Genomic DNA, 17,793 nt, shown 5'->3' with positions numbered 1-17,793 from the left:
AAATGTACCAAATCTACACAAATCACTACATTTAAACACGATAAATACTATCACTGTCATTCCTCCACTCGCTTCTCCGCGGGGCACTTCTCTCCCTGCCCCCACAGCCTGCTGCAGCCGGTGCCTCAGGCCTCACTCGGCTGCTTCAAACACGGGTAGTATTGACCCCCCCCGCACTGTAGATTTACTCTCTTTTATACACCATACACTTATACACTTGCACGATTAGAAACACAGTGCACTGACCACGAAATGCATTGACCATACAGAGACAGTGTCCGGACATCACACACACACACAAACAAAGCACACACGGGCTCAGCAGTTCTGCTCTATCAGAACAATGAACCCCCAATACACACATACACGGGTTCACCCAGCTCACCCCTAGAGCCACTAGCAGTTCCCCTCTATCAGAACGATGAACCCCGTCTCTAATACAGCTGCTCTATCAGCTGAACCCAGATGTCTCTGGGTGGTTTACTCCCTTGCTCTCCTTTCCCTTCCCCGGGGCCCCTCAGTACATACCGTATCTTCCTCTGCAGGCCAGCAGGTCGTTGTCTGTCCTCGCAGGTGGCAAGTTGAGACGAGCGGAGCCCCACCAGGAAAAAATCCTAGGGCGCGCCTTGGAGGTCCGTCTATCCCCCCTGCCCCTGCGGGGACAGAGAACTCCCGCCTGGCTCGCCATAATGTTTTTTGGAGAAAAGAAGAAACCTCACCACTTTGTAAAAGTTGTAAAGCCCGGTATGCTTTTATTACGACGTGCGCCAGACGCAAGTCCCCCAACAAGGCATGCGTACCTCTGAAGACCTCGGGTCTTCTTTTATCCCCCTTCCAAATGCATATGCATACAGTTTCACAATAAGTTCATACATATTCATTCCGTGTGACATTTAGCACCAGTTCTTCTTTATCAAAGGAATTTCTAAGTCGGGGGCAAAACAACCTTGTGGTCTTTTCTGTTTTTCTTTCTCTGTCTCCTTGCTGTCTCAGCATGCGAGTTTTCCTTCAGCTTTGGCCTCACAGACTTTTCACCTTTCTTAGACACTTCACCTAATTCAGAATGGATCTTTACTCTGTCTCAGGCTGATGGCATTTGTGTTCCCTCAGGTTCATGTCCCCACAGCAACAGCATGGGGGTGCTCCCCCTGCTGTGTGCAATGCAAACAGGGGCTGCTGAGCCAGCGCTGCCATGTCTGTGCCTGCAAGGATGGGGCACCTGTGTGAGCTGGGGGAGAGGCCAGGGCTGCAGAGGGGGGATGTTTTTGGCAGCTCCATCAGGACGCTCTGGGACGCTGCCCTGGGCTGTGCAGCGCACTGGGGATGGATCAGCCCCTGCTCTGCTGCTCCTTCCCATCTGCCACAGGGCCCTTGCAGAGCCCCAGCCATGCTGTTTGCCCTCAGCCTGCCCACGGCCAGCCTGGGGCTGCTCACGGGGGTTTTCTGTGCTGAGAATCAGCCTGGCCGTGTTCTTGAGAGAGCCTGGGCAAGGAGTCTGGAGCCCCCAGGGCCTGGGCTGAGGCGTCAGCGCTGCCCCAGCAGTGCCCATGGCCTGTCCCTGCTGCAGCCCCGGCACTGCCACCCCCAGGGCTTTGCCCGGCCCCAAGAGCACTCAGGCCCTACAGCAACACCAGGGCCACCAGGGCAGCGGGGCAGGGCCACGGCAGCAGCACTGGCAACACCAAGTGCTGCTGCTGCTGGGCACAGCTGCTGGGCCAGCACTGATCTGCCCCCAGCTCTGCACACAGACATTGCTGCTGCAGCTTCCAGAGAAGGCAACAAAAGGGCATCTCTGCAGAAAACTCTGCTGGGAGATCCTTTAGTTTATTTAAAGCCACTAAGAGTGCAGCCCCTCATTGACACAGTCTGTGGCCACAATTAAAGGTGGAAAGAAACAAATGGGAAATGGCAGAAAGGATGACATGTGTTTGTGGATAATAGAAAAAAACTAAAGCAAACAAAACATACTTTCACACTGAAGCCAATAAGAAGTATCAAAGATGATTTTATTAGAAGTGATTGGCAGAAATTGGTCATCAGTTTAATGTTTCTGAAACCATCCAGTCATCAGTCTCCACACTGCAGCCTTGAGCTCCTGGTTCCTCAGGCTGTAGATGAGGGGGTTAAGAGCTGGAGGCACCACTGAGTACAGAACTGACAGGGCCAGATCCAGGGATGGGGAGGACAGGGAAGGGGGCTTCAAGTATGCAACTGCTACACTGCTGACGAACAGGGAGAGCACAGCCAGGTGAGGGAGGCAGGTGGAAAAGGCTTTGTGCCGTCCCTGCTCAGTGGGGATCCTCAGCACTGCCCTGAAGATCTGCAAATAGGAGAAAACAATGAACGTAAAACAAACAAATACCAAACAGGCACTTACAGCAAGAAGCCCCAGTTCCCTGAGGTGGGATTTGGCACAGGAGAGCTTGAGGATCTGTGGCATTTCACAGAAGAACTGGCCCAGGACATTGCCATGGCACAGGGGCAGGGAAAATGTATTGGCTTTGTGCAGCAGTGAATAGAGAAAGGCAGCGGCCCAAGCGGCTGCTGCCATGCGGGCACAAGCTCTGCTGCCAAGGAGGGTCCCGAAGTGCAGAGGTTTGCAGATGGACACATAGCGGTCATAGCACATGATAGTCAGGAGGAAATACTCTGTAGTAGCGCAGAAAACAAAAAAAAAAGAGCTGAACAGCACATCCTGTGTAGGAGATGTTCCTGGTGTCCCAGAGGGAATTGTGCATGGCTTTGGGGACAGTGGTGCAGATGGAGCCCAGGTCACTGAGGGCCAGATTGAGCAGGAAAAAGAACATGGGCGTGTGCAGGTGGTGGCCACAGGCTACGGCGCTGATGATGAGGCCGTTGCCCAGGAGGGCAGCCAGGGAGATGCCCAGCAAGAGGCAGAAGTGCAGGAGCTGCAGCTGCCGCATGTCTGCCAATGCCAGCAGGAGGAAGTGCCTGATGGAGCTGCTGTTGGACATTTGCAATGCCTGGGCATGGGGATCTGTAAGGAAAGTAATCATGGAATAGTTGTGTTTGGATGGGACTTTAAATATCCCAGCACAGCTTGGGGGCACTTTCCCTCCACTGCCTGCCCAGGGCTCTGCTGCCTGGAGCTGTCCCTGCCAGCAGCTGCTTCCCTGTGCCCAGGGCTGAGCCCTGCCAGTGCTGCCAGAGCCCAGCCCAGCCCTGGGGGCTCAGCTCTGCCCTGCAGACCCCTCCCAGCTCTGGCACTGCCCAGGGCCTGTTCTGGCTCTGCAGGCTCTGATGGCAATGTCAGAACAACCTTGAGGAGCCTGGAAAAGTGACAGTGATGCTACCTCTAAGGAGCCCTCTGCTGATTGCTTTAACAGCCTCATTTTTTCAGATCTGTGAGATTTTTTTTTTTAATTCCCAACTTGAACTGAGAGATTAATATCTATGTGCAATTTCCCATCCAGGCAGCCCAGAGCAGTAGATTAAAAAAGCAGAATTTTCCATTTAATGCAGCTCTTGCCTTGCTGTGATCCCTCTATAATCTACTTTGAAATTTTCTGCAGTTAAATGTCATGCTGGGAAGCAGTCCTGAACCATGCAGCATCCTCCCCACAAAAGGAGAACACTTCCAAGCCTTACCAGCTGTCTCCTCCCACCCAGATCTTGTCCCCCAGTGCTGGGAGCAGCTGCCAAGGCTGGCTGACAGCTGTCCCTGGCAGGCAGCAGAGTCCCTGCCCCAGCACAGCACCCTGGGCTGCAGGACCCTGCTCTGCAGGACAGCCCTGGGACCCCTGGCTGCTCTGCACAAGAGACAATCAGAGAATGTACTCACAAGGTCTGTAGGCATTGGGATGTTCCAGCTTTAAGAGATGGCTCCAAGAGCTGCAGCTGCATTGTCCTGCAGCCAGAGGTTCCTGTGCCAAGGGCTGGCAGTGATTCTGCCCCAGGCACTTCTCAGCACCTTCCCAGCCCTGACTCACTGAAACTCTCTGTGCCTCTGTGCTGTGCCTGGGGTCGCTTCTCCCAGCCCTGCTGGGCTTGCAGAAGAGCTGCTCATGGAGAGAAATGTGCTTTTGAAGCTCTTCTTGCTTACCAGGAACTGCGTCTGTGCCAGGGTCCTAGCCCAGCTCAGCAGCACAGACACAGCACCAGGACATTAATGAGCCTCTGGGGCTTTGTGCTCAGGCCCTGAACATCAGTCCCTGAGAGGGAGCTGAAGAAACCTCTCCAGAACTCCAAGTCAGAATCCAACTCCAAAGTTTCTTGGACTTTTAATGGGTCCCACTGAGGCACACAACTGAGAAAGTGTCCCCAGGCAGAGCAGAGAACTGGAGGCAGTGATGACAGGTAAGGACAAAGAGAAGCCAAGTCTTGGTGCCCTGGGGCACCACAGGGTCTGTGCCACCAAGGGCTGGGAGGAGACACCTTTTCCTGAGGCCCTGGGGCCTCCTGGTGCAGCCCCAGCCAGGCTGGGCACTGTCAGCCCCTTGTCCTGCCCTCAGCATCCCCCCCTAGCCCACATCCCAGTGGCCTCAAGGATCTGCTGAAAGGAGTCCCTGGGGAACCTTGCTCAGGAATGGCCCTGGGGGCTCCTGAATGCTCCCTGCAGGGACTGCAGGTTTTTCAAAGGACTTTGGGTTTGGCTTTTGCCTTGGACTCTCTGAGAGGTTTGTGCAATCATTGCCTCCAATTATCTGCCGTAATCAGTCCCTGGAGAGGCTTTGTCAGTAACAACACTCAGTGGGGCTCATTAATGCTTCAAGGTACTTCAGTTATTTTAAGGTACTTGGTGTTTTCCTTTTGATACAGACTCTGTGAGTGTTTTGTGTACTCCTGGCCCCAATTATCTACTTTAATGTGTCCCTTGAGAGCTTTGTAGTGACACTCAGTGGTGCCCATTAATTCCTTGAGATACTCAAGGTTTTCAGGTATTTTATGGATTTAAGAATACTTTTAGGTACTTTTAGGAACTTTCCTCCCCACACTGAGTCTCTTAGAGATTTTTGTGCCATCCTCACCTCCAATTCTCTCTTCCAAGGAAATCACGTGGATCCTGTGCTGTTTATCTTCCAACTTTTTGTTTTACAACTAAGATGGAACTGAAAGAATTTTGTAAGACTTTCTAAAAGCATACAAACAAGCATGGGACAATTAACAATACAACAGCAACCACTAAGAGAATGAATAGTCCTGTTTTATCTAGATGTCATCCAACCCTTTAGTCCCTTGGATTGGAAGAGTTCATTGAACCAGTCTTTGTTTTCCACTTGAAGCTTCTTGAACCCTTCCTTCAGTACCTGAATGCTCTTGTGGATTGACTCCCTGTGGCTGGAGAGGTTCATGCAACACATGCCCTCAGAGTCTACACTGTCATGCCCATGTGCCCAGAGTAAAACCTCTATCAGTGTTCTGCAAGGTGGCCTGTCTGATGATCTCTATGTCTGAGAGCAGGCCACTCAATGTGTGGGAGGTAGCATTGGTTTGCTTATTTAACAGGCACCCAAGATGGTCTAATTGTCCTAAAGCTTTAGCTGCAGCCACCCAAGGTAGTCCAAATTGGCGGTGCTACCATCTGATACCTGGATTAAATCTTGCAAAGCCATCTCTTTGATATCATCCAATACTTTTCTGGAGATATCTGCTGCTTGATCATCTGGTAGGCTGGGTTTTTCCTTCTCCAGCTAGATGGCAGAGTGTCAACTCTGCCTTTACCTCATTATTAGCATAGTCTGCTAATAATTGATTTAGTAAACAGTTCCATCCCCTTTCCACAGGGTGTATCCTTTAGGTGGCAACATCATGGTCATAATATATTTTAGATCATAGGAGGTTAAGACATGATCTGTAAACATGGTCCTCATTAGGACATTAAAACAAGGTAAGTCCTTCCTATAGTCTTTAGCTGCCCTACCACAGATTCTTGATTTCCTCGTAAACCAATGGCTGATACCTGGGATTCTTCCCCCTAACTTCATACGAGGGCAACGAGGAGTTTCAAGGCTATTTGCTAGTCTCCTTCCTTAACTGGAGGCATGGCCCAGGGTGAAGATGGCATGATTGACTGTGAGGGCATGACCCACAGTTGCAGGGTTGGAGTGAGGAGGTTCGTTCAGGGCAGAAGAGAAGTTTGTGGTAGCAGGAAGTGGAGAAGTCAAGATGGAGGGAGGATGGTGAGGCTCCTGAGCCACATTCGGGCTCCTTCCATCTTGAGTCTCCAGGGCATGATGCACTATCAGCTAACCCCAGCTGATGTGACTGATACAGGGAGCCCTGAATGTCATGGTCCCTGTTCAAGTGCCAAATGTCACAATGAGGGTGGCTGTGACAAACCTCTCTGGTTCCTTGACTTCAGGGGGAGGGTGGCGAAAATGAAAAGGAGCAGGATCAATGGAGTTGTTTAAAAGGAAGTTTAATAACAGGGTGAAAAACAATAAACACGGAGAAGTTGAGAACAGTACGAGGGGCAGTATCCTAAGACCTGAGACAAAGGGGAAGCAACAATATAGACACTCAGGGCTAGAAAACTAGAACAATTACCATATAGAAGAAGTAAGTAACCAATAAACCAAGAGGGCATTAGAACTTGGACAACTTAGAATAACAACACTTAAGGCTTATGGGGGAACACTCAAGCTCACCCTACGTTAAAAAAATGATTCCTAGGACTTGAAACTCATGCCCACTTCTTCCAGGATAAAATCTGGCTGACTCTGAGTTACAGCCAGGCTATCTCCTACGCTGGTGATTTGCACTGGCCCCTTGGGACTATGCGGTCCATCAGAGCCACAATGATGTCCTTGGTTCCATGAGGCCCCACAGTGTCACAATGGTGCCTTGGATCCATGGTACCCTGCAGGGTCACAATGTTCCCCTTGGTTCCACAAGTTCCTACAGTGTAACAGGCTCCACAACGGCCTGTAGTGTTACCATGGGCCCATTGGTTCCACAATGCCCTGCAGTGTCACAATAATCTCAGTAAGAAGGAAACAAGTGAGCCCCAGTGGTTCAGGACCAGATGAGAGGCAGTCACCAGAGGCCAAGTCTTGCCAGACTTGACTGTATGGACAGATTTTGTCTGGGAGTAACCCTTGGATATAGAGAATTTTAGATGCAGAATCCCAATTTTGGCCATGGGTGCCTAGACAAGAAAGACAGTTCTTTCCTATAGGAAAAAAGCACAGAGCCCCAGTGCATCACGGTCAAATGGGAAATGTCCCTTGGTATGTCAAATTCAGTGGGACCTGTCAGACAGTTCCCAGGAGGCCAAACCAGGCAGACCTGTTCCATATTCCCTTGATTTCATGGAACCCCACATTGTCACAATGGTCTCCTTAATTCCATGAGGTCTGGCAATGTCACAATGGCTCCTTGGTTTCATGAGCCCCAACAGAGTCATAGGAGTCCCTTGGCTCTATGCTGCCCCATTGTGTCACAAGTGCTCATTGTTTATATGGACACCACAGTTCTATCACTCACCCTTGAATCCACAGGGCCCCTGAGTTGCACAATGGTCTCCTTGATTCCTGGATTCCTGGATTCCATTGTCTCACCATTGTTTCCTTGGATCTCCATTGTCACAACTGACACATGGTTCCATGAGGTTCTGTAGTGTCACCGTGGTTGCTGTCAGAGACTGGATGAGATCGATGTCCTGAGAAACCTTGGGATGCTCGGAATGCCCGTTGGGGCCAGGGCCGGGTCAGGCCTTGGTTTGTGGTGGGACAGACCCTGCCCCCAGCCCTGGCCTAGAAGAGCTGTCAATCACACAGCAGAGGATGGTGTTAACCCAGCTCTGATTGGCTGAGCTGTTAATCAATCAATCAATCAATCAATCAATCACACTTAGGCAGCTGGTGCTACCCTGGCTCATATTGGACAAGCAGCTGGCAGTCCCACAACAGGGCTGTGCCAATGAAGGCCCAGGGGGTTAAAAGCTGGAGCAAGAACCAAGCCCATAGTCTGGATCCTGCCTTCTCCTGGGGTTCCTCTGTTGGTGATGCTGGAACCCAACAGTTGGTACCTATGTGCGTCTCTTTCTATGGATCTTCTGTCTTTCTGTTGTTCTCTATTTCTTCTCCCTCTAATCCTACTTACCTGGAACATTTTTGGGTAACTTCACATGTTAAGGGTTAAAGGATTTTACATTAAATGTGTGGGAATCTGAGGCACAGAACCCAAGTCTGGGAATTCAGGATTTATTCAGGAATTTAGCTACTACTGGGCTTCTTGTGGGACTTTTAGCATCCTTCTGTTCCTCACCGTTGGGTGAATAACCTTGTCAGTCTTGCTGGTATCATTTGCTCCCTTTCCTCCAGTGATTTTAACAAATTTTTCAAGGAAGAACAACAAAATATTTTCTTTACACTGGCTACCGACAACAGCCGTTTTCCTCATCAGTTGTCCCATAAGTTGCTCAGAGGAAGCTGTGTCCAAGTTTCCAATAGTTCCTCCAGAGAGACCCACAACCTCCTTAGTGGAGGGAACCATGCTGTTGTCAAAGGCACTTGGGGTCAGACAACAGTGCCCTGAACTCACTGTGCCAAAGTAATGTCGCAATCTAGTTAAGATAATTGTTAGAGAGATGCCCCAGTTAAGGTAATAATGAGATCAAATCTACTGTGGATTTTATTGAACAGTAAATGTGAGGTAGAGAGAGATGGAAAGAAAGAAAAAAGGGTGGACATCAAGGGAGTGACAGAGACCTCCCCTGGGGCAGGGCAAGTGTGACATTGTCGCCTGTGTGTGTGTGTGTGTGTGCGTGTGTGTGTGTGGCCTTCCCAGGGTGGGGGTTTTACACCTGAGCCAATTTGGGTAAGGGGGGTGGTGTTCACCCCGTGAGCAGGTATTACCCCACTGTTTCAGGTTGCCATGCAAGATGTAACCAAATGCACTTTTCCAATCCCCATCCTCATAAACTGCTATAAACAGGCGGGGCACTGTTCTTTATCTCTTCCATGACTCACCCCTGATAACGCCCTCCAGGGGAGATATCTTCTGCTAATGGGCCATTGCATGTCACTGCAGGACTGATAAAATTCCATCATCCCTTTGTGGGATGTTCTGCCCAGGGGGAGGATCCAAGCATTCCTACCTGGATATAGGCTGAGGCTGGCAACACCAGGAGCAGCTTGCCTACTGAATTCCCAGAGGACAAGAGCTCCATAACCACCACTGGACCTCCAGAGAAGACCAGACCCTTCTTCAGGATCACTGCTCTGACAGAACCACGTTCATCACTCCAACAGGACTGCAGCCACCATTTAATAGGACTGAAGCCACCACCCTGACCAACAGGGTGTCAGGTTATATCCTGACTCTGTCAGTTTAAGGCAGTTTTTCTGTATCATTGACTTGATCTTCATTTTCCTCTTAAACTGTGTTTGTGGCTTAGACCCTTTCCCAGGTTTGCCTTCAAACCAGTAAAAAAAACAATGTGCTCATCTGTTGTTTTCTGACGAAAACAGGATTTCCCATTCCCAAACATTTGCCAGATGGAAGAGGAGGCTGTGAGGAAGATGAGGATGCCCCAGGACACCCAGGAAGGTGAGGAGGAATTCAATGCCCCTTTCCCCCTCTCTCCTGCTCCATCTCCCAGCCCAGCACGGCCCCTGGCTGCAGGACAAACCTGCTGCCAACACCCTCCTACCAGGGATGCACTGGGGGGATCTCCTTCCCCTTCCCTCTGGCACGGAGGCAAATCCCATCCTCTCCTTGTCTTTCCTCCCCCAGACAAGAAGCTGAGGATGGAGACCAGGGAAGAAAAATCCCCATGGAAGAACCTGGAGGAAGAGGCCGTTATGAGTGACTCCAGGGCACAGGAATCCAACTGGGAGGAAAATCCCCAGAGATCCCACAGGAGGAGGGGCTGCAAACCCAGCCCAGGGTGCTCTGAGGACGAAAGACCGAGCCTGAGCCAGAAGGTGGACAGAGCTTCAGCCAGAGCTCAAAGCTGGTGGCCCATGAGCAGCTTAATGATGGGGAGAAGCGCAACAAGTGCTTGGAGTGTGGGAAGAGCTTCAGGCAGAGCAGCACCCTGATCAGCCACCAATGCATCCACACCAGGGAATGGCCCTATGAGTGTGGGGAGTGTGGGAAGGGCTTCAGCTACAGGTCAGAACTCATCAGGCACCAATGCATCCACACTGGGGAGAGGCCCTACGAGTGTCCCCAGTGTCAGAAGAGGTTTCACACCAGCTGCAGTCTCCTCCAGCACCAGCAGATTCACATAGAGGAGAGGCCCTTCTGCTGCCCTCAGTGTGGGAAGGGCTTCAAGAACAACTCCCACCTCATCAGGCACTGGCACATCCCCACTGGGGAGAGGCCCTACGAGTGTCCCCAGTGTGGGAAGAGATTCACCAGCAGCTCTCACTTGACCAGTCACCAATGGAGGCATTGGTAAGGGAAGGCTTCCAATGCCCCAAGTGCAGGAGGATTTTGTGCACTGCCCCAACTCCAATCATTGGAGTATCCACGTTGGGAAGAGCCCTGATGATCCATGTTCCCCATGATCCATGCCGGGAAGAAACCTGTACCTTTTCCTGTCCCTGCCAATGACATGATGTGGGATGGAAAAACATGAGGGTCTGGCAATTGCCCTGTCATTACATTCACTCCCACCTCAGGTCATTGCCAGGGGCAGGAAATGGACTCTCTCTCTCCCTGAGGAGAAGGGTGAAATTTCCAGGAAGGGGAAATTGTGGCCAGGAAGACCCACTGAGTTTCGTTGAGTTTTCCCTGCAAACAGTCCCTTCTGTTATCAATATTGTTTCTGTTTTTGTTTGTTCCTTATTTCATTTCTGTTCCCAATGAATTGTTCTTGTCCCAGCCCAGGATTTTTGCCTTCTGTTCTTTTCAGGGGAGGCGGGAGGGCAGCGAGGGCAGCACGGTTTTAGTGGGAGCAGGAAATTGGGGAATCCCATTCCTGAACCCTGGCCCGTGGAAACCAAGCATCCCAGCTGGTGCCAGCCCTGGTGGCCATGGCAACAGCCTTGGGAGCAGGTCCCTGGCTGGGGCTGTGGGAACCTCTTCCCTCTGGTGCCCAGGGACAGGAGTGGAGGGAACGGCGGCAGCTGAGTCAGGGCAGGCTCAGGTTGGATGTCAGGAAAAGGTTTTTGGCCAGAGGCTGCTGGGGCCCTGCCCAGGCTCCCCAGGGAAGGGTCCCAGCTCCAGGGCTCTCTGAGCTGCAGCAGCGTTTGGACAGCGCTGCCAGGCCCAGGCTGGCATTGTTGGGGTGTCCTGTGCAGGGCCAGCAGTTGGACTGGAGGATCCTGATGGGTCCCTCCCAGCTCAGCCAATTCTGTGGTTCTGGGATCCCATGAGCCTGGGGATGGGGCTGCCAATGGTTGCCATGGCAATGGGCCGTGGCTACAGGCCTGAGCTGGTGTCCATGGCAACCACCCCTGGCATGGGGTCTCCATGGAGCTGCCAAGGGACTGGCCATAGCAACAGGGGGCTGGGGATTGTTGCCATGGAAACTGACCATAGCAACAGGGGGCTGGTGATGGTTGCCATGGAAACTGACTGCAGTAACAGGGTCCTGGTGATGGTTGGCTGCTAAGGATCAGATTTGTCACAGGCCCTCAGAGAGGTTCCATAGGGACCTTCCAGGAGTCTCCAGGCTGTTCCAGAGCTGGAATGTCACAGACATAGACAGAGGCTCCATGGAGACCTCCCAGGGCTTTCTGGGGATGGTAAAGATGCCTGTGGTCAGAGGCAGTCATAGCCATTTCATGGTAACATCCCAGGGCACCTTGGTCTGCAAAGGCACTGATCTGTCACAGGCGCTCACGGGGGCTCCACAGTGGCATCCCAGGAGTCCCCAGGCTGCCAAAGAGCTGGGATGTCCCCGACACTCACAGGGGTTCCTGTCATGGGTACAGTGGGAGCTTCAGGCAAAAACTTTTTTTCTTTATTGGAGTAACTCCTGCTGAGACATGAGGTGGATGAATGACACTCAACAGCCACCTCAAACCCCTGCAGGGCCCCTAGACTTCTAAAATTCCTTCTGAGAGAGGAGACTGGGAGAGGCTGGATCCAATCCCAGCCCCAGAAAAATTATCAAAGTTGTAAATTACTGAAGAGTTGGAATTCAACTATAACAGAATTTGTCCCGCAGGATTAATGATAGAATACCAGATTACTTTATATAAATATGACTCTGGCTTATTCTGATCATGATCACATGGAAAGATCACTAGCACAGTTATTTACTCCACACTTCAGGAGCTATAACAATTATTAGAATATAGTGTTCTAGGAAGCAGTTTTGAAGTCAGCAGGGCCTTGCTGGAGTTGCTGCAGCCCACTGCAGGCAGAGCCTCCTGCTCCAGCAGGATCTGTCTTTCCTGTGCCATGAGCAGGGCAGGTCCCGCTCCAGGAAAAGCCCCAGGCCAGCCCCAGCACAGGGAAGGGCTCGGGCACAAGGGCAGAGTGCCTTGCTGGGAGCTGTGCCAGGGAGAGCCTGAGGCACCAAAGGCACCTTGGCAGCAGCAGCTGCTTGCAGGCCACGGCCAGAAGCCTCCCTTGGCAGCCCGGCCTGGTGGCCACCTCTGCAGAGCTTCTGCCTCAGGGCTCATTCCTGGTTCAGGAGCCTGACTGGGAAGCCACTGGCCCCAGCACCTTGGGGACAAGACATTAATGACAAAACTCTTCATGGCAGCAGAGCCAAGGCAGAGGCAGAGGAAAGGGCAGAGTCAGGCCCAGGGGACAGGGCTGCCATGGCGATGGCTGTGAGGTCACTGCCCCTGCAGCAGCCTGGCTGCCCTCAGCAGACATTCTGGCAAGAAGCGCTGTGAGGGCACCCAGCACATCAGAGAACACAGAGAACGGGAATTTCGTCCTTGGACTGGGTCAGGTTGCACAAAAGTCCTGATCTTGGAGTATTCCTGGGATTGGTCATCCACTTCTCTGGAAATACACTTGCACTTTTGTGCCTTTCTCATAACTGTAAAATATTTCCTCCTCCTAACAAATTTAAATCCACCCTCATGCAGTTTAGAGATATTGACCCTTGTTCTGTCACTGCTAGATTTGGGAGAAAATAACTTTGACCACTATTTTTCCTTTTTCACAGATCTTGGAAAGGACCCAAAAATCTCCCAAGATGGGGTTTGGAGGCCGCATCACATAAGCAGAAGGTAGAGGCTGATGGCTCTGGAGTCAGTGGTGTGGAGACTGAGGACAGAACAGGAGTAGCCTGGGAGAGATGGAAGGGTGGTTTCAGAGAGGCTGGAGCTTTTCTGCATTGTGTAAAACAGCCAGAGAAAGGGCAACTGGAGAGGCCCAGGTGCAACATGAGGAGAGCAAAATTTCTCTCCTAGGGCAGGGCTGTGGTGCAGCACGTCCCCAGCAGGAGCCTGGAGCAGCCCCAGGCTTTGTGTGGGCAGGCAGAGGCAGGCAGAAGGCAGAGTTGTCAGCAAAGGAAGGGCCCAGCCAGGTGGGGCAACCGGGGGATGCCGACAGCCTGCAGGGACAGAGGCACAGGGCAGGGACACCGTGGGACAGCCTGGGCTGCACAGGGCACAGGGATGGGCAGCAGCTGCAAGACAGCCCTGCCAGAGCCAACTTGGGCGGCACTTTGGCCATGGCTGCTGGGCCTGGGCCTGAGGCCACGAGGGGACAAGTGACCCTTGCAGGCCTGGGGCCTCATTGCCTCCTTGTCCCTGCTCAGCAGCCTGGCAGGGGCCGCCCCATGCTCCTGCCCTTGGCATTGCACATGCCCACATGCCAGTGCCCATCCCGGGAAGAGCCCTGAGGAAGGAGGGAGGGACAGGATCTGCCTGGCTAGGGGCTGCGGCTCAGGCCTTGGCCCTTTGCATTCCTGACACACATCCAGGTGTGCTCAGCACCAGAGACACCTTTGCCTTGCCTGTCCCCACCTGTCATCACTGCCTCCAGTGTTCTGCTCTGACTGGAAATTGGGGACACTTTCTCAGTTGTGTCCCTGACAGGGATCTCTTCAAAGTCCAAGAAACTTCAGTGTTTCAGTGTAACTGAGTTCTTGAGGGTACTGTGACATCACTGAGGGGGTTGTGACATCACAGAGATGTGGGAAAGACATTCTGTGCTGTCCTTGTGAGCTAGCAGGGCCTCCTGAAGATAAGGAGAAGCCCTGTATCTCTCCTGAAGGAACACCAAGGTCGTTACCACAGAGACCAGAGAAGGAGAGAAAGTTGGGAGAAATGGACTCTCGCTGGCTCAACAGTGATGTGGCTCTCTGGGTGTCTACTGAAAACTTTGTTTCTCTTTCATGACCAATAGGCACTGTATATGTTTTAGAAGGGTGTCAATATCTGGAGGAACTATAAAAGTTATGTTGATTTAATAAAATCTCTCTTTCGCCCTTCTGATGGAGTTCTGTATTACTGTACTATGTCGTGCTCTACAGCGACATCTGGGGGCCGTCCTCCATGATTACAATGGACTGTAAAGAGAAAAAAAAAAAGTTGAAGGGTACCCTAAAAAATATGAGTGAAGGCAGCAGGGAGGCTGCGAAGGTCCAGACCTAATTCAGACTTCTGATTTGAGGTGAGGGATTTGGAAAAATAATGGGAAATAATTTATCAAAGTAGGAAATTAGTGTTTTGTCCACCTGGAAATCTTTATTGAAAAGACAAAGTGTTGAAACTTCTGTTTATGCGCTTCACAGTTTACTGATATGCTGCAAATCACAGAACTTTGAGGCTGATGCCGACACTGCCTTCAGTGTCCGGGCATGGAAAAAAGTTGGGAAGAGACTATGGGAAGTGATATCTAAGGGGGATAAGACTGTTGTTGATTAGGCTGCTGCTTGGAGGCTGTTGTATGAGGCATTGAAGGAATGGAAAGTAGAACAAGAGAGAGAGGAGAGAGCTTGAGCCTGTCAATGTATCTTCCCCTGAGGGGGCTGCTGCAGCTGCTGCTGCTGTGGAGCTTCCCCCAGGGTTTGCTATCATGATAATTAAACGGCAGGCTGGTGTAAATTTCCATTTTTCTCCCGGCGTTCTTCTTTTCTCTTTGCTGGGCTGATTTATTACCGGAGATAGTTAGCTCAGGGAATGCCATTTGCTCTGTTTCTCGGCTGTTTAGGCTTGTAAGGTTTTCTGTGTTGCTGTTTAGGTGGCCTGGAAAGGCCCAGGGATGGCCTTGGAGAGCCGACGCTTCAAAGGACGAGGAGAGACTTCTGATCTTGTCTCGGTCTTGGTGTTTATTAATTGTTTATCTAAAAGATTTTCTTTCAGCCCGACAGAGGTCTGCACAGCAAGTCAGCCATGGGCACACTCCCGAAGCCCCCGGGCGGTCACTTATCTTTATACCCTAAGTTACGTGTACAATATTTATCATTTTTCTCCAATACTTTCTACTCTTATTAACCTGTGCACTTCTAGTAATGACCAATCCCAAAGTGCCACCACCACCACAGAAGATGGAGGCCAAGAAGAAGAAGAAGAAGGACAGGACACGCCCCAATTCCTCCATCTTACTTCTCTAGACCCCCCTGTACCAAAATCATAAACCCTGTGTTTTACACTTTAACTAACTTATCCCTTCACCATTCACCCAGTGGAATCCTCCCAGCCCTCATACAGGTCTCATCTCCTGTGTAGGATCAAAATCCTGCCACCAGACACTTCTGGCAACATTCCAGGATTCCCAAGCCCCCCCAAGGGTGGTCTCGGCCTCTCTGCACCTCCATCCTGAGGTGCTGAGATCCCACAGGCTGGGACTGTTCCTCGGTATTTATCTCCTAAAGACTATGTTAAACCTGTGTATACTTCGCCTGCTAAACAGTTAGCTGATCTTAGTGCTAGACCAAAATATCTCACGCCTGCACAGCAACTAGCAAAAATGAAGTTACAGAAGAAGCGAAGTGAAAAACTGGCTGGGTTGGCTGCTCCCCCTCCCCATCCCCTCGGTCAGCTGCTCCCCCCGCACCTTCCCACGGCTCAGCTGCCCCTCCTGTACCCATCCCTTGGTCGGATGCTCCTCCCCCGCACTCCCGTGGTTCGGCGGCCTCCCCCCCGCCGCTTTCCCTTGAGCTGTCCGCCCCGCCTCTGCCCTCCTTCGAGTCGTCTGCCTCCTCCTCATGTTCCCTGGAGCCGGCCACACCTTCTCTGCCCTCTTTCGAGCAGTCTGGCTCTGCTACAACCCGCATTGAGCTGTCTGCCCCCCTCCTTCCCAAACTAATCGAACAAATGCAATCTTTAACATTGTGTCCTGCCCTGTCTAGTTACAGCTCTGACGTTGAACTGCCAGTTATGAGTATATCTAAAAAGACACAGGAATCTTTTTCTGTTCAACCTCGTAGCAGATCCAGGTCTGCTGGTTCTTGGACTCTGCCTCCCTGCCATGTGGCTGTGACTCCTCGACATCCTTTGCATTTTTGGGAACACGTAAGAATAAAAGCAGCTGAAGTAGGAGACTGGAATTTGTTAGAGAAAATAGGTCCACCTAGAAGGATGGGGATGACTGCTGCTGCTTCTGGTGGCCCTGTGGCTTTTCCTGTTTTCAAAGCTGCTCCTAATTCAGGACAACAAGACAGCCATCAGGTTTTTTTCATGGAGGGTTGTACAGGACCTTCAGTCCAAAGCAGACCAATATGATGTTAACTCTTCGCAGATGATGCAACTGATTAGTGTTCTAAATGCTGACGTACTTGCACCTTATGATATTGTTCACCTTGCTATGATTCTGTTTCTGCCAGTGCAGTATGGTGTTTCAAGCTACCTGGAAACAAATGGTTGAAAGAGTAGCCCTGGACAATATGCAGTTGCCTCAACACGATCCACGTCATGCTGTGGGAGCTGATGCCTTGCTGGGCAATGGACCATTTTCTAACCTGGATTTACAGGCGAGATGGGACCCCCTGGTTCTTGCACAGGCCCAGCAGCCAGGTATGAGTGCCTTACTTAAAACAATGGAGATGGCAGCTCCTAAACCGAGGTATATTACCATCCAGCAAGGGGTGAAGGAACCTTTTCTGCAGTTTGTGGAGAGGGTTGCTGCAGCCCTTGAGAAACAAGTTGAGGATGATAAGTTGAGGCAAATTTTATGCAGAAAGCTAGCATGAGAAAATACGAATGACGATTGTAGGAGAATTATTGATTCTTTACCAGGAGAACCTTTGCTGTCTGATCTTGTAGTTGCTCTCTCAAAGGTCAGTTTGGTTGAACATAAAATGGCTGCTTTAGCAAGAGTCATGAAGTCCTCACCCGGATGTTCTGCTTGTGAAGGATCAGGACATGTGAAGACCCAATGTCATCAAACTGCTGGACGATGTGCACACTCTAGGGTAGTTTGGGCCAATAAAGTGCCTTGTCATCGATGTGGTAACTTTGGCCATATTGCTAAATTTTGTAAGATATTTTTCAGGTGGTCGACAAGCGCAGGGAAACTGGAAGCGGAATGCGAAGGGGCGCGTGAAGACACAAAATACCCCGACGGCAATCACGAGCCCTGCCAGCGCTGCAAAGCTCTCCATTTGTGACCGATACACAGGGGCCACAAGAGGCTCAGTAGGGACTGATATACCAGTAGCTGACACAGTGACTATTTTGACAAGAGGTATGTGTAAAGTGCCTCTTGATGCTTATGGTTCTATAGGTCAAGGTTTGAGTGCTTTTTTGATGGGAAGATCTAGTAGCACTATTCAAGGTATTAATGTTCATTTGTGTCTTATTGATTCTGATTATGTGGGACAAATTCAGGCTATGGTGTCTGTTAGTGAACCTCCTGTCGTATTGCTCAACTTGCTCCTTTTATGAGTTGTGTTCCAACTGTAGTGGCCCGGAGTCGTGGCACTGGAGGTTTTGGATCTACAGGACCACCTCAGGTTCTCTGGACTCA

At 51.1% G+C, this 17,793-nt stretch overlaps 1 protein-coding gene across 1 annotated transcript in view; it reads right to left on the bottom strand.

Annotated features, from left to right (window-relative positions):
- The window catches only part of LOC131559641 (serine/threonine-protein kinase pim-1-like), a 28,297-nt gene extending 12,195 nt beyond the window's left edge, over positions 1–16,102 (bottom strand). Inside the window, exons 1-2 of the mRNA XM_058808058.1 lie at positions 15,913–16,102; positions 14,340–14,392 (exon numbers count right to left, since the gene is read on the bottom strand). Coding sequence (XP_058664041.1) covers positions 14,340–14,392; positions 15,913–16,102 — 243 coding nt within the window. The remainder of the gene's footprint in view (positions 1–14,339; positions 14,393–15,912) is intronic.
- Positions 16,103–17,793: the final 1,691 nt, after the last annotated feature.

This window comes from Ammospiza caudacuta, chromosome 7, assembly GCF_027887145.1.
Source record: "Ammospiza caudacuta isolate bAmmCau1 chromosome 7, bAmmCau1.pri, whole genome shotgun sequence".
NCBI lineage: Eukaryota > Metazoa > Chordata > Aves > Passeriformes > Passerellidae > Ammospiza > Ammospiza caudacuta.
The sequence above is the reverse complement of the archived record's forward strand: the minus strand, read 5'-3'. Positions and strand labels throughout refer to the sequence as shown.